Source organism: Diceros bicornis, chromosome 27 (genome assembly GCF_020826845.1).
Source record: "Diceros bicornis minor isolate mBicDic1 chromosome 27, mDicBic1.mat.cur, whole genome shotgun sequence".
Taxonomy (NCBI): domain Eukaryota; kingdom Metazoa; phylum Chordata; class Mammalia; order Perissodactyla; family Rhinocerotidae; genus Diceros; species Diceros bicornis.
Genome location: NC_080766.1, coordinates 23,152,946 through 23,164,913, shown reverse-complemented (window position 1 = coordinate 23,164,913; position 11,968 = coordinate 23,152,946). Strand labels below are relative to the sequence as shown.

Here is an 11,968-nt window from a genome sequence, read left to right as displayed (position 1 = left end):
ATATATAACTGAAGTTATATATACAAAATGTTAATCCAATGTCAAGAATATATATTTATATTTATTTATTTAAAATTTTTTAAACTCTTGAAATACTTTAGGCTAAGAAAAAAAAGGAAAGAAATTTTTTTAAAAATGAGCTAAGCCATTAAACATTTCAATCTTGTCCATGTCTACCAGTAATGAATGCATATATGTGCTCTTGCATAACGCTTTTGGAAGGACATGAGTGTATAGTTTATAAAATATTACAATATAATAATATAAAATATTAAAATATAATAACATAAAATACTTATTCCCAAAAAATAATAGTATTAGGAGATAGAGGATAAAAAATGACAATTTACCTAAAGTTCTCCCAATTAAGAAGAAATTTCATAGGAAAGAAGAATTTCCCGCTACTTTCTAGGTATACTCTGTTACCATATCTGAAACATGGTGCTGGTGGGCCTTATTGTTATTTGATAAATAATTTTTGAGTTTGGATTGGGGTAGAGAGACCAATAAGACTGAAGAATAAGAGGAGAAAAGAGGATCAACTTGGAAAGGGTTGGGGGAGAAAAAAGGAGATATCCAGGTTTACATAAAATATTAATCCTGATACTCCACATGCAGATAAGGGCAATCATGCATAAGCAAATCAACCTAGTGTTATAACTAGTAAAATATGGTCAAAACAAACTTTTGAAATCATTTAACATTTGGAGATATGATATACACATCAACAGACATAGGCACATAATTATATAATTATTAATACAAAACTCACCTTACACACAAGTTCATATTTATACATTTCACACAAACAATTTTATTTAAAAGTCCATTGGATGAAAAAAAATCATTAGATGATACACAGGATAAACTTAAAATAAGTTGAATTTTTATGTCTTGCTTACCAATAATCACATTTATTTAGACCTATAGATAGATATTAATTAGACAAAAAAGTACTGTCAGTTAGATTTTATGGTTGCATATGGTGAAAGTAAAGCTTACGTAATAAAAAAGATAATTCAGCAACACTTACATATTAAGATTTTTTTAAAAATCGGATGGTAATTTACAATCACTAAGGTCTCATTTATTGAAATGCAATAACTGTATTGTTTACAGTTTTGTGCTTTCCAATTTCTTATAGAAGTAAGGCAAAGCACAGAGTCTACTATTTTAAGATGTTTGAGAATATTTTTTAAAGAATTTACACATATCTCAGAGTGCTAAAATAATTGTTCATTTAATAATAAATATTTGGTCAAATGACAGATTGCTTATTAATTTCAGGATTAATAACTTGATCCATACTTAGATATTTAAAAAATCTAAATAAACAACTCATTAAATGTAAATAATTCTGCTAAGATAATAGAATTTTAATCTTAGGTTCTTTTCTGAACTGTCAAAATGTCAGTCTAGGTATCATGTAAACCTGACTTGAAGTGTTCTTTATATCGCTGTTGGTGACCTTGAGTTACAGAATATAAAACTTAGAAAAAAAATCAACTCTGTTATCTTACTGAAGACATATTTCATATTCTCTACAAAAGTATTTTGTAATTATATACTAAATCAAGATAATTTCTACATGACTTTCTCATGGAAATATTCATAATTTATTGGAAAGATCCAGTCAGGTTATAATTAATGGGAAAAATTGTTCCTGGAAGTGTTATTGGAATTCCTTTCTTTCCCAGCACTTTCCACATATTAGTAATCAACATATCTACATATCTTTTCCAAACTCAGTCGTCATGGAATATAATACACAACTATAATTAATCCTTTAATAAACAGAATATTGGCAATGGTGATTTTAAAAACAGAACATTCCCAATAAATAGATTATATTCCTATAATGCATGAATTGGGAAATTCCTTTGTCTCAACAGGGGAGAAAGGAGGGAAGCAGAAGTGTGTTTAATCTGAGGATGGCTCAATTCTGCATTCTACAGGTCTGTTGCTAGGTCAGAAGAAAGAAGGATAACAGTGGACAGCAAAGAGTTTGGAAAAGATAAATTAAAATAAACAGACTACTAAAGACAGGTCTGGCCTCAGACCTTACAGGATAGGACCCCTGTAGGTATTTCTTTAAAAAGAAACAGAGAATACTTTTAGGTAACAAAATAAATTGGTTTTGATGAATGAATATCAAAGCCCAGAACCCGATAATTTGATTTACCATGTACGTTATGGTCACTCTTGAGAATATATGTCAATCTGACGGCTTCCTAATTGTCCTGGATGCACAGTAAGAATCACTTGTTAGGTTGGGGTTGGGAGTGAAAATCACAAAACCCTCTTTTCTCATTTTATATGAATGAAAGTGGGAAAACAAAAATCATTACCCATGTTACTCCCTCAAATCCAGATTCCCTTGAAAGCTGGAAACTAGTAACACTTCCTTTTCATCTCAAACTCATCTTCTTGAAAGTAGTAGCTCAAACATTTACTTCTCTTTCTGATCATTGTAAAGAAACCGACTCTTAGATGTCCAGGAAAATGTAATAAATAAGTGTATATATTGTGAGAACATCAATGCTTGATGCCAACTCAAAACACAATCCAAGTCCAATGAACAGGGTGCTACTTTTTAAAATATATTCAAATTTAATTTATTATTTACTTTGGGGCAATTGCAGAGAGCTATTTTCACTTAAAGAAAAAAAAAAGTCTGGATTTTTCTTAATTGGTGTTCAAATTTAAAAGAAGAAACTCTGTTTCACTTTTATTCCTTATGACATTTTAGGTCAATAAAAGGAAAATAGGTAGCAGAATGGGGATATACATCTAATATAATAAAAGTTAACAGGTTAATGTTTTATATAAATGGTAGACACCATGAAATATTATAAATTTTCCTAAAGTTGGAAACTTAAATTAAAAAAAAAAACAAAACCACTATAAAAGACTCACAATTCTACATAATAAAATTACTATTTGTATAAGGATGGCCATGGATATTGAGTTATATTTGCCAAGTAATCAAATGAAAGAAGATTAGATGTAGCAAATGCTTAAGTTCCAAAAGAAAATGACATGATATTTTACGAGGTCAACTTTAGAAATTAAAGGAAACTTTAGAATGAAGCATGTTATGCAGTGAACTGGTACCTGGAAGAAACAACCCTGATTCAATTTCCTTCAGTGATTTCCTGACAAATTATTGACTTTAGAGTTTGACAGTTTGGGGAAAGGGTAAAAAGGCTAATTATTCATGGGTGAAGATACATGCATAATTAGTTGGACCTTAGAAAATCTTTTATTATAATTTTTGATTAGATTTGTAAATTTGCAAGACATAAAAGGAAATATCACATGATATAACAACATTAAAACATGCAAGACAAGCTTATGGCTATAATGAAAGAAAACCCAGCAGCATTCAGCTGCCATGACTGGCTTCCATTCTCGCCTTTATTCGCTTCACAGCATTTATCTGCATGATGAAAATTGTTTTTGAAAATAGAATAAAAATAAAATAATTCAGGAAAAAAGAGTAGAATTAGAAATATGAAAATAAAGGAAAAGAAAAAAGTGACAGTAGGAAAGGAAAAAAAAAGAGAAAATAATTAATGCAAGAGTTACACAAAGCCACGACCAATTACCTACAAAAAATTACTTTGACACAAGACAAAGAATGGCAAAAATCTTGTATAAAACATTTCTAAATAGTTGTCACATATTAAAAACATAACTGAGGCTCAATATTAATAATGTTTATTTCATATAACTCAGATCTTAGTTCTATCATTGATTCTTTAAATGTGAACATCTTAATTATTCTTTAATGAAGATACAACTCAAAAGTTACCACTCATTCTACTGTGCTATTGGTAAATTCACCCTGCTACTTTAAATATGAGCTCATCATATTCTGCAATGTTTACTGATAGTTTTTTTGCTACCATAACTTCTTAGAAGGTATACTTTATAAGTTAGTTATATTTTTAATAATGAATGAACTACCAAGAAATGTAAGTGAAAATTACATATTCCAACAAGGAAAATTTGCAATAAGAATAGAAGCAAGGAGCATTAATTCAACAGGCGACAGGCACATTCTAGCCACATGTCACTATACCTCATTTAAAATAATTTTAAGAACCAAAGATCGTGAAAATAATTTATATACTTACTTTTTCATTATGTGCTAACCTAAAGAAATATTGTTTTGCACGTATTATTAATATTTATATTTGACTGAGATTTCCAGATAGTTCAAATAAAGTTCTCCCCAATTAATTGAACTTCAATTTCACCATTGTTTTAGAATTTCTCTAATTCATATTATAAAAAGATCATAAATTTAACCTTAAGAAAACATTTTAGTATTTGCCACGCACTTGAATATGTGTTTTCTGTTTGTGTTGAGTTATTCAGAGATGAAAGGGTATACTAGTGTTGCTTGGAACTAGAGAGAATGGCATCAAAATAATTGTACTCTACAGTTCATTATAAGTATAATCTAAAAGCCCCTGAAAATACAAATTAACTGAAAAACCTTAGCAATATATTTAATGGTGGTGATTTACAACATTTCTTTGTTAGCTTGTTAAATTTGAAGAACTCTCATGGATGTATTATATGTTTGATTTCAGATGGCAGAATTATTTTACCAATGGATATGAAGGCTATATGAATGGCATTATTTGTCACCAAATTATATTGAGAGTCAATGTTAAAATTAGACATGTCTCTAATTCATAGTAACAAGAGGAGAAAAAGGAAGCAATTACTAACAGATACTAAGGTCTTTCTTGGGTAAAACAAACAATATTAAACATGTTGTAAGCCAAAAGAAATGGTGAGAAATGTCTTCAAAATAATTGTTTTAATCCCCAAGAATTTTTTTAAAAACATTAGACTATATTCAATCCACCAAGTTAGCAGTAATTTTAGTCATTAAAATGCTGAACAAATCAATAAACGTCATTTTATTATCCTCTAGTTCCATAGATAATTTTTAAGTTATTTTTATAAAAATTAATTTGTCATAACTACCTTATATTCTCATTGTTCATAAAATAAAATTAGATGGAATTATGCTGTAGGACTATTCCAAAATGGAATGTAAATGTAATTTTGCACACTATTTCTATGTAAATCAAGAAACATCTTTCATAATAAACACATCTTTAATAAGTGAAAATGAGAGAATCAGATCATAAATTATAGAGAAATGTGGTATCCACTAAGATACATACGTAGAAAGCCATTATTATCAGTAGGACATATTATATATAGATGAGCATATTGTTAAAAAACAGTTCTTAAGCGCAACAAATACATGTACTCTGCATTTAGCCTATTGCTTACAAAATGTTAAATATATCTGAATGCACATAAGTAATGATTTTTTAATTCAAAAGTCCATAAACTTTATTTGGACAGTTTACAATGCATGTTATACAAAAAAAATTAAAACTGAATTAACTTTTAAACTCCCTATTTCTCCAAATTAAATAAAAGACAAGATCTGCTAGTTTATTACAGATAACATTTCAGATATGAGTTTGAATTTATAATATTTATTTAAAAATGGAACAAGAAATTATATAAGAAAAATTATGATGAAAGCATATGACGATCATTTTTCCTTATTTTGCCAATACGTAATTTTAATTCTATAGGATATTGTGGGTTTAAAGTCTCCCGAATTCACCATCATCCATTACACCCTTTAAAATTGCTCCAAGAAACCTTCTAAAGTTAAATCGAGCAATTCTTGAATTATAAGGTCATGTCTTTGATGCAGTTTTCCACTAGGCTGTAGCAGTCAGCGGATTCGGTCACTGTAAATTAGATATTATTTTGTGACATTTTAATAGATAAAATGTTTTATTTTTTTCCCCTTTTCCAGTAAGCTGCTCTGGCTTTGTATCAGCTGCACAGTTTAGAGGGGATGCATTCTCTCTCTTACCTTCTCAGATAGCTTTGTCTGCACATCTGTATGTCTAACTTCTCTTTAACTGCATGATCTGTTTCATCAGCTGTGAAACACACTCTGGCTTTTCACATCATAAAAGTCCTGACTGGTTTTGTTTTTTCTCTGCTCACCTTCACAGCAAAGCTTCTTGAAAGCATTAAATAAACATGGAATCTAAACTTCCTAACCTCACATAAAATCCTCAGCCCATTCCTACGTTAATTTCTCTTCCAACCACTTCAGCAAAGCTATAGGTAAGAAGAACCTTCACATCTTTTTCGATTGAGTTCTGTTCACTTCTCAGCATCATCTGAAGTGTCAAATGCCATTTACACCCTTTCTTCTTAAATCTAGCTCTCTCTTAACTTCCAAGATACTACAGTCTTGTGTGGTTCCAGGAACTCTACAACAGTTTAGTCTCATTGGGGGTGGTGGTGTGGTTTCCTCTTCTTTTATAACATTACAGTTCCATAGGGTAGTTCTTAACCCTCTACTCTTTAGTAACCTCAAGAAGCACTCCTTGAACATCTATGCTGTGCCAGTCACCCTTATAGGTACTGGTAGAACAGCTATGAGTATCGCAGAGGTCAACTCCTTTCTGCAGAGCTTAGGCATTACTCATTGTGTGGTTTTATCTTCATCCAGGCTTCAAATACCAAACATATGGTAAGGCTGACAACATCATAATGTATGTTTCCAAGCCATAGCTATATTCTCATCTCCATACACACACATCTAACTACTATTTGACATTTCAAACTTAACAAATACCAAACTGATCTTAAGTTTGATCCTCATTCTCCAAATCCTGCTCCTTCTATAAGATTCTTCATCTTGAGAAATGATGCCAACAATGTTCCCGTTGCCCAAGCAGGAAGCCTAAAAGTCATCAATATCTACTGAATCCAATCCATTACTCAGGCAGGGTTAGGCTACATCTACAATGTTTCTGGAATTTATTCATTGTTTTCTTTTTCTATGGCTATCACTTTTTTCAAGCATTCCTGGTCATCCACCTCTGTCTTTTACCCATATGAGCAAGAATAATCTCTCTAAATCCCTATCTATTCATTTAACTTTCCTGCTTCCACTGATTTCTCCCTGCTTTTAGGATCTGTTTTAAAATTATTTACATGGTTTTTAGAAGACCTTGGATTGTCTGGGTCACAGGTCTCTCTCTATCTTATCTTTGTTCTCATATCTGTAGGGTCTCTTCCAGCCATGCTTTTTCCAGTTCCTAAAGCAGATCAATTTCCTTCTTCTCTCAGAGACTTCTTCCATATAAGACACTTTCCCTGAAAGGTTCATTCCCTACAAGTTTCTTTTGGAAAGTCACTTGCTAAGGGAACTCTTCCCTAATCCCCACCCTTCCTCCATTAGTTAGGTACCCTTGCCAAACCCCCTCATGGCAGCATACCACACCAGTACAGCTCTTAGTTGTAATTATTTGGTGGTTATTCTAACTCTTGTCTAATGTCTATCTTCCCTACTAGACTGTAAAGTCTTTGAGAACAGGGGCCAGTTCTGTACTTTTCACAGATAACTCCTCTGTACTCCTCTCAGTACTTTCACAAAGCAAGACCCCAATAAATAACTGGAATGAATGAATGAATGAATCATAACATTGCAGAACAAGAAGAACCTAGCTTAGAGATGAGGAAACGGATATCAAGAGGAGCTAAGTGACAAGATCAAAGCTGAAACTGTAAACCAGAGTTCTGTCCATTTCCCTTCTAGGTCCTGCCTAGAAGCTGATTCTCTGAAATTGAAAAAAACCATATTTTTAGAGTAAACGCATCATAGCACATCTTAGCTATTTTTGTGCCTTTATACATACTCTGTCTTATTTATTTATTTACCATTTTGTTTATACTTATCATTCATTTTTATTATAAATAATTTCTAATAAAAATAGCAGGGACTCTGGGAGTATAACATAAAGTAACCTGCCTGAAATCTATTTTTTTAACACTTTGTGTTTTATCTATAAAATGTTATTAAAATGTTGCCTTCTACTTCATAAAATATTAATTTTTATCTTGATAAAAATAATTATTTCCTCCAAACATATGAGCTACATTAAAGATTTATGAGGATGGAGTATACTGTTACAATCCTCCTTTGAAGATTCTGACTCAGATAAAGAATCATATTTATATAATGTTCCTGATATTTGCATAGAGGATAACTACTACAAACATAATACATTATAATCATACAGCCAGTTATTGATGTTTCAAACTCAGAGGGGCAATGAACTTGATAGTACGTTCAACCATTCTTCTTTAGGTGTATCCTCTTGTAAGGGCATCAGATTTGTCATTTGACTTAAAGTAGCTCTAACTTTGAACAGATCCTTCAACCTCTCAAAATCATATCTGTAAAATGAGGACAATTCTTCCTTTTTCAACTCAGATTCAAGAACAAAATGAGATAATAAATGCAGAAGTACTTGTAAATTTTAAAAAATGCCATCATAGTATAAGATATCCATATTATTTCTAGATTCTCCCAACTTCCTAATTTCAAATTATAATTGAAATCACTTATCAATTAATATTAGCAATACAAAGCCATAATATCACTTTTAAACCATATAACCAATAGTAACTACTTTTTAATAGAAAGATTAATTGTATGAAGCTGCTGTCAATTAAAAAAATGATGTATAACAAAAGCATAATAATGAGATTAATATCAATTTGAAATTACAAGAGGGTTAAAGAGCATGACTGAAATGACAAATTTTTTTTCTAGCCTCAAAAATGTTATGCAACAATACTGATACTCTATTATAATATGACTTAAATATGTCATGCTTATAAATATGCTATTCTCACCTCTCTCTATACATATATAGATATAAAGAGTATATATATCTATATATATAAATGTATATGTAGACATATATAGATATATATGTATAAAATTCACCAGTAAATGCTAAATATGATATTTAAAGGAACAATAAGTGTTAAAATATGACCAATATGACAACTCACTAACAGAGTTAAATATGACTATGAATTAGGATAAATTCTTGCATCTTTACTTCTATAGCATGTATCTGAAAAAAATTTTAATATCCCTCCTGTGGACTTTGATAATATCACTAGCATGTAATGATATAAGCACTGTTACCTAACAAAGGTGGAATCCACCAATGTACTGTGAATACCGATGTAGACTGTCCTGCAACATTGTGAACCTCCTTGAAACTCTAGTTATAGTTCTTCGGGCTACATCTCTGGCTGTTTCTTCCTCACTGAGTAATTGATTTTATCTTTCCAAAATCAACTTGCTTGGTCATGCATGGATGGGCTCATCATTATCTGTGGCCACATTTTCCAAGAAGTGGAAGGACTAGCTCCCATGTGTTTGGCAGAGAAGTTGTCTTCTTTACAAAGTTTTTTCTAATCTCAACAGAAATTGCTCATGTGATTTTCAACAGTCACTCTTACTTTCCATCTTCTCCCTCTGCTCATCCTCTCCCCACCACTTCAACTGCTAAAGTTGTCAGAATGTATTTACAGTTAACCAAAACCCCATGGCAACAGCAATTGAGAAATCTTGAGTAAGATATGTCACAATAATCATGATTAGAACCTAGAATTTACATTTCTTTCTATAAAATTCTGTTTTCAATATTAAGAAAAAATCCAGAGGGGTTATAAAAAGATGATGTCATATTTATTTTCATGCTAAGAAAGCATATAGTTTTGCTTACCTTTAATAATGTTGGGCTTTGGTGGCATGCTGAACTCATAAACTGTTGGTTCTGAATATCCCAATCTGTTGGCAGCTGTAATTTGAACTTCATATCCCATTGTCCACTGTAGATGCTCCAAAATAATGTGGTCTTTATTTCCCTGTACTTTTTTCTCTAGCCACTGGTCTTCTTTATCTTTCTGTAAAGGCAATAAATATATATTTTGTAAATATCCATACACTAAAGTTGTGATTTTTAAAAAATTTAACTTATCTTGAGATGGAACAAGTGGTTTTATTAATATCAAAAAAGTATATTTTCTCATCCACGGGAAGAAATGAAGTTGCTATATCAATGAAGTCACTTCTAAAACTTTTCTATAAAAAATGTAGTTTTTTATATTAGCCAAAGAGTAATGATTTCATAATTATTTCTTGATGATTCAGCATTTGATGATTCACCTCCATTAACATTTTTTTAATTTCATATATATTGATTTGCATTTCGCCACTTTGTTGATTATTAATAATCATGTGAACAGGAAAAATGAAACATGGTATATAGAAAAAGCCTAATACATTCATTAAAATAATTGCCAGAGACAATCATTTAAGGTTTGAGGGAGGAAAAAAAAAAGATAAAGTGTCTTGCAAATAAAGTCTGGATATTTTTTATAGATTTAAATTACCACTAGCATTTTTTTGTGTGTGTGAGGAAGATCAGCCCTGAGCTAACATCCGTGCTAATCCTCCTCTTTTTGCTGAGGAAGACCGGCTCTGAGCTAGCATCCATTGCCAATCCTCCTCCTTTTTTCCCCCAAAGCCCCAGTAGATAGTTGTATGTCATAGTTGCACATCCTTATAGCTGCTGCTGTATGTGGGACTCGGCCTCAGCACGGCCTCAGCATTGCCAGAGAAGCGGTGCGTTGGTGCGCACCCGGGATCCGAACCCGGGCCGCCAGCAGTGGAGCACGTGCACTTAACCGCTAAGCCACGGGTGGGCCCCAGCATTTTTTATTACTATGATGTTTTAGACTCATAATGACACAACATACAAAAAAAAATACTACCTGTTAAATGGGCCATTAGCATAAGAAAATAGAACGTTATCCTATCCTTGAACATTCTACACTTAAATTCTATCTGATTCTTATTCTGAAATAGATATTTTGAACCACGTGATATTTGAAAAAAATACTATGACTGCAATTAACACAGAAAAATAAATTGATATAATATTATGAATTAAACGATCCTAAACAATGTGAACATTCAGCTGTGCCATCCATTAACCATTTCAACACAGGTAAGTTCCTTAACCTCTCTGCCTGGTTTCCTTCAGCTCTGGCACAGAAAAGACGGTAGAAGGTGCCTTTGTCAGCTTCCATGAGGGAGCAATGAGGAAAACCGAGTAAACTGTGTATTCCAGGGCCTTGGAAATCAAAACCACTTAACAAACAACAGCTCTTATTAAGGAGAAACTATTTCTGAGATGAGAAGAGATTTCTGAGATGAGAAACAATGCGATGATATACTATCTGGAATTACGTTTCTACTAATCTGTCATTGCGATTGCAATCTCAATTTCCCAGAGGTGTAATTATAAACAGATTGCAAACTGGTCATAATGACAGATAGACAGATGATAGATCAACCTTTTTTAACTTCAGTCCTCGGCTCAATATTAGCTTATGGTGAGCCAATATTTTACAATGTTTCTTTGACTATAGAGAATAGCAATGTTTTCTGCATTTATGGGGAAATTGAGGATTTATTCTCTAAAATCAAATTGTCGAAGTTAAATTCATGATTGTATTACATTGATGGTACTACAAACATGAAGTATCCTTCAGGAGACAAGAAGACATTATAGTTTGATACCATACTGTTATTCTCTTTTCCTACATAGAACTTTTATTACAAAGGAAACTGGTTGGCCTGTTTTTTGTTGTTGTTTTTTCTCTGGTGAGGAAGATTGGCCCTGAGCTAACATCTGTTGCCAATCTTCCTCTTTTTGCTTGAGGAAGATTGTCCCTGAGCTAACATCTGTGCTAATCTTCCTCTATTTTGTATGTGGGTCGCTGCAACAGCATGGCTTGATGAGTGGTATCGGTCTATGCCCAGGTTCCGAGCCCATGAACCCAGGTTGCCGATGCAGAGCACGTGAACTTAACCACTGCACCACCGGGCTGGCCCAGGCCTGCTTTTTTTTGCATCTAAAACAGAAGATATTAGCAAGCCTAATGAAGCCGTGGGTTTTGGATGAGCACTTAAAGTCATCACATAAACAAGAGGTATTTCCCTTGCTTTTTGAAACTTACCAATAGATTA

At 32.2% G+C, this 11,968-nt stretch overlaps 1 protein-coding gene across 1 annotated transcript in view; it reads right to left on the bottom strand.

Annotated features, from left to right (window-relative positions):
- Positions 1-2,963: 2,963 nt before the first annotated feature.
- NCAM2 (neural cell adhesion molecule 2) overlaps positions 2,964-11,968 on the bottom strand; it is a 444,936-nt gene continuing 435,931 nt past the window's right edge. Inside the window, exons 15-16 of the mRNA XM_058522953.1 lie at positions 9,657-9,837; positions 2,964-3,439 (exon numbers count right to left, since the gene is read on the bottom strand). Coding sequence (XP_058378936.1) covers positions 3,333-3,439; positions 9,657-9,837 — 288 coding nt within the window. The 3' untranslated portion in view covers positions 2,964-3,332. The remainder of the gene's footprint in view (positions 3,440-9,656; positions 9,838-11,968) is intronic.